Raw genomic sequence first — 3,856 nt, 5'->3', positions numbered from 1 at the left:
GTATTAAGCGAGATTGCTGCAGTCGGCAGCGGAAAAACAAGCTACGATATAAGTCCATAGAGCATTTGTCCAGATTGTATTTACCTTCACAAAAGTGTTTGTTTTTCCACTGACGGACTCAGATTAATGTTCTAAGTGTCTGACAACTTTATGGAAAGGATTTCTAAGGAGGTCAACCTTTCTGTTAAAGAGAAAGATCCTTTATTTAAACAAAAAAACATCCATAGAATTGCGTTTGTTAAACCCACCAGACTCCATGTAAATAAACAGTGATTTTAGCATTGTAAAATACACTTTATTCAAAGTCAACAAAAACAATATAAAACAATGAAAAGACGTTTTGGTCGTCTTTCCACTTTTCCGACCATCACACCTCTAGATTTGGTTAAAATAAACACAACATGTGATTTACATGTGAAAATATCTTGCCTCTATACACGCTAAAAGTATTGCTTTTTTAAATGGAGTCTGGTGGGTTTAGCCCTAGTGACTTCAGAGCTGTCCCTAGTTAAACAGAACAATCTCAAAGAGGTTTTAAAGGTCTATCTCTGAAGGGATTCTTTCCATAATGTCAGACACTTAGAATATTAATCTGAGCCTGTCAGCCGCAAAACCAGCACTTTTGTGAAGGTAAATACAAGCTAGATAAATGTTCTATTAACTTACATTATAGCTTGTTTCTCCACACACAGGAAAATAGGGTTCAGGTTGTAAAGCAATGGCAGTTACCCTTTAAGTACACTTTTTATGGCAAGACTTTCAATTTCAACATAGTATTTCTACACTGTGGTACTACATTTACTTGAGTAAAATATTGATTATATTATACATATTTTATTATTATTGTTAACTCTAGTTTTTACCATCTGCTCTATGTTTCTAGTCAATATTTGTGTGTTTTTATGTTTACACCATAGTAGCACTTTGGACAATAAGCTCAGTTCTGACTCTGATATCTGACGACTTATTCCACCGCTGGTATTGTCATACTTACCAGGGCCATACCGAATCTGCAGGTACAGATTATCCACAGATTCTCCACAGAAAAAAATCTCAGTATGTTAACACATCACTACCCCAAACAGAAATACAGATGTGTATTCTGGATCACTGCTTTGGGTCTGATAATGAGTAACAGTTATCATAATATCTAACTTTATATGTCTGTGTGTCCCCACAGTATGTCCCAGTGGACAGTATGGTAAAGCCTGTGCTGAGGCGTGTTTGTGCACCAACAACGGCACCTGTAATCCCATCGACGGCTCCTGTCAGTGCTACCCCGGATGGATCGGCGCCGACTGCTCCAAACGTGAGACGCTACAAATATTCTCTCTTCATCGTTCACACTCGCTCCTTTCACCTTCTCACCTCAGCTCTTATCGACCACTTGAGTTGAGTTGATCGTGAACTGGTCATAGACAACTGGAAAAAAAAAAAACAACGTAAAGGCAATTACTCCATTGGCTCTGACATTAATCATCCATCTTGCATTGATCGGAGCTACCACGATCACCCAATCACTTGTGAAGCTAATGAAGACACAAGATGTGTGGTGTGTGGTGGTGTGGTGGTTGTGTGTGTGTGTGTGTGTGTGTGTTGTGTGTGTGTGGTGTGGGTGTGTGTGTGTGTGCAGATGTGTGTGTGTGTGTGTGTGTGTGAAGGATATTGTGGTTTTGAATTTTCGATTAAATTTTACTTAGTTTTAGTTCGTTTTAGAGTGTTTAGTTTTGCTTATTCAAAATGTTTTATGTTTAGCTTTACAGTAGTTTTAGTTGGTTTTGTTAGGGACAGGTATTTAGGTCAGAAGTTACATTACATACAAAATACATGGTTGGAGAAGTGTGTAGGAATGGCTTTAATGTTTAATTTATGCTACTCTAGTGTCTGATGGAAGCAGTTGAGGCACAGCGCCATCTCCTGGAATTTAATGTCAACTCTGGTCAGTTTCTATAAAAAACTAAAATGATTTGCATTTATTTTAATTTGTATAGTTTTTTAGAAACATATTCAGTTCATTAGTTGTAGTTGATTTAATAACCCTGGTGTGATCTTAACTTTCTGTTGTGTGTGGGTGTTTGTGTGTGTGTGTGTGTGTGTGTTGTGTTGTGTGGTGGTGTTGTGTGTGTGTGTGTGTGGTGTGTGGTGTGGGGTATTGGCAGCGTGTCCTCAGGGCTCCTGGGGTCCAGACTGCATCCACACATGTAACGTCACAACGGAGCCCAGTGCAGCGCCACGACGGAGAGTGTAGCTGCAGCCCTGGATGGAGGGACTCTTCTGTACTTCGCGTTAAGCACACACACACACACACACACACACACACACACACCTAAAAAGGGAAACACTCTCTGGCTGTTGTGAAGGCACATTGACGATGCACTCTCATTTCTTGCAGTGGAGTCACCGAGGGCCTTGAATGTCTCATACCTGCACCTCCATCTGGTGGCAGATTAAAAAACTACAATTCCTTTATCTCCCTAGATTCCTTCCTCCTTTCTTCCTCCTTATGTACTAATTTACTGCCATGCTACCATTTAAATACTTTTAAACAATGATTAAATTGCTTCTCAGTTTCCTTCGTGTCAGGAAACAAAAATACATCCTTTCTGTCATGTTTTTGATCCATCATCCGTTAAAACCCAGACCCCATAAAGCAAAAATGAGATTCCTTAGGTCACTTTCTCACATGTGATTAAAGGGTAACTACCGTTTTTTTTCAACCTGGACCCTATTTTTCCATGTTTTGGTGTCTAAGTGACTGATGGGAACAACGATCTTTGACATTGGTCCAGTATTAGACTTTGGGATGACTCCCGCAAGGAAATTAAAATTTTCAGCTTACAAAAAAGGTATAAAAATACAGTGCAGAGAGAAAAACAGTATACAAATTACATAATATCAATAATACCAATAAAACCTTTGGCTATAAAAAAGACCTTTGGACTAATTTATCAGTTAAGAGCAGTTAGTGTCCAGGTATGTACCGTATGTAAGTAGATTATTAATTACTTAATTGCACAGTGAACGAGTGGCTACCACTCCTTCTCTTTCTTCCTGTTCTGTTCTGTCCTCTTTACCATCCCCCCCCCCCAACCCCCCAGTGAGGAGTTGTAGAGTCTGATGGCATGAGGGACAAAGGAGTTCTTGAGTCTGTTGGTCCGACACTTGGGAAGGAGCAGCCTTCCACTGAACAGGCTCCTCTGGGTGCTGATGACGGTGTGCAGGGGGGTCCAGCAGTTTGTCCAGTGTCGTCCTCTCTGTCGAGGACCCCCCCTTCCCCCAGCACACCACAGTATAGAAGAGGACACTGGTGTCCAAAGACTGGTAAAACGTCCACAGCAGTTTGCTGCAGATGTTAAAGGACCACAGTCTCCTCAGGAAGTCCAGCCTGCTCTGTGTCTATCTGTACAGGTGGCTGCTGTGTGTTGTCCAGTCCAGTTTATTATCCATTGAATGATTGAACTGCCTCCACCTCAACTCCCTCCAGCAGGACTGGTCGTGGGCTTGGTCTGGACCTCCTAAAGTTAATGACCAGCTCCTTCGTGAGTGTTTATCTGATGAGCAGGTGGCACCTTGTACGGCAGCCTCGGCCACAGTGTACGAATGTGTGTGAATGGTGAATGTTTCCTGTATGATGTAAAAGCGCTTTGAGTAGTCGTTAAGGCTAGAAAAGCGCTATATAAATACAGCACATTTACATTTGAGTCGTGCATGTGTCACTTTATATTTAATGGATGCTAATAACAGACAGTAATCATTTCAAGTTAGCAACAATTTCTTCTAGTTTGGCAAGGCAAGGCATTTAATCTGTAGAGCACATTTCAGCAACAAGGCAATTCAAAGTGCTTTACACAAAATC

At 40.9% G+C, this 3,856-nt stretch overlaps 1 protein-coding gene across 1 annotated transcript in view; it reads left to right on the top strand.

Annotated features, from left to right (window-relative positions):
• Positions 1-3,856, top strand: part of LOC116685771 (multiple epidermal growth factor-like domains protein 11) — a 166,581-nt gene that overhangs the window by 157,514 nt on the left and 5,211 nt on the right. The window contains 5 exon segments of the mRNA XM_032510698.1: positions 1,181-1,309; positions 2,160-2,204; positions 2,207-2,230; positions 2,233-2,262; positions 2,265-2,285. Of these exon segments, the coding sequence (XP_032366589.1) occupies positions 1,181-1,309; positions 2,160-2,204; positions 2,207-2,230; positions 2,233-2,262; positions 2,265-2,285 (249 nt within the window).

Source organism: Etheostoma spectabile, unplaced genomic scaffold (assembly GCF_008692095.1).
Source record: "Etheostoma spectabile isolate EspeVRDwgs_2016 unplaced genomic scaffold, UIUC_Espe_1.0 scaffold270, whole genome shotgun sequence".
NCBI classification, from domain to species: domain Eukaryota; kingdom Metazoa; phylum Chordata; class Actinopteri; order Perciformes; family Percidae; genus Etheostoma; species Etheostoma spectabile.
This window is presented reverse-complemented; position numbering and strand designations above follow the sequence as displayed.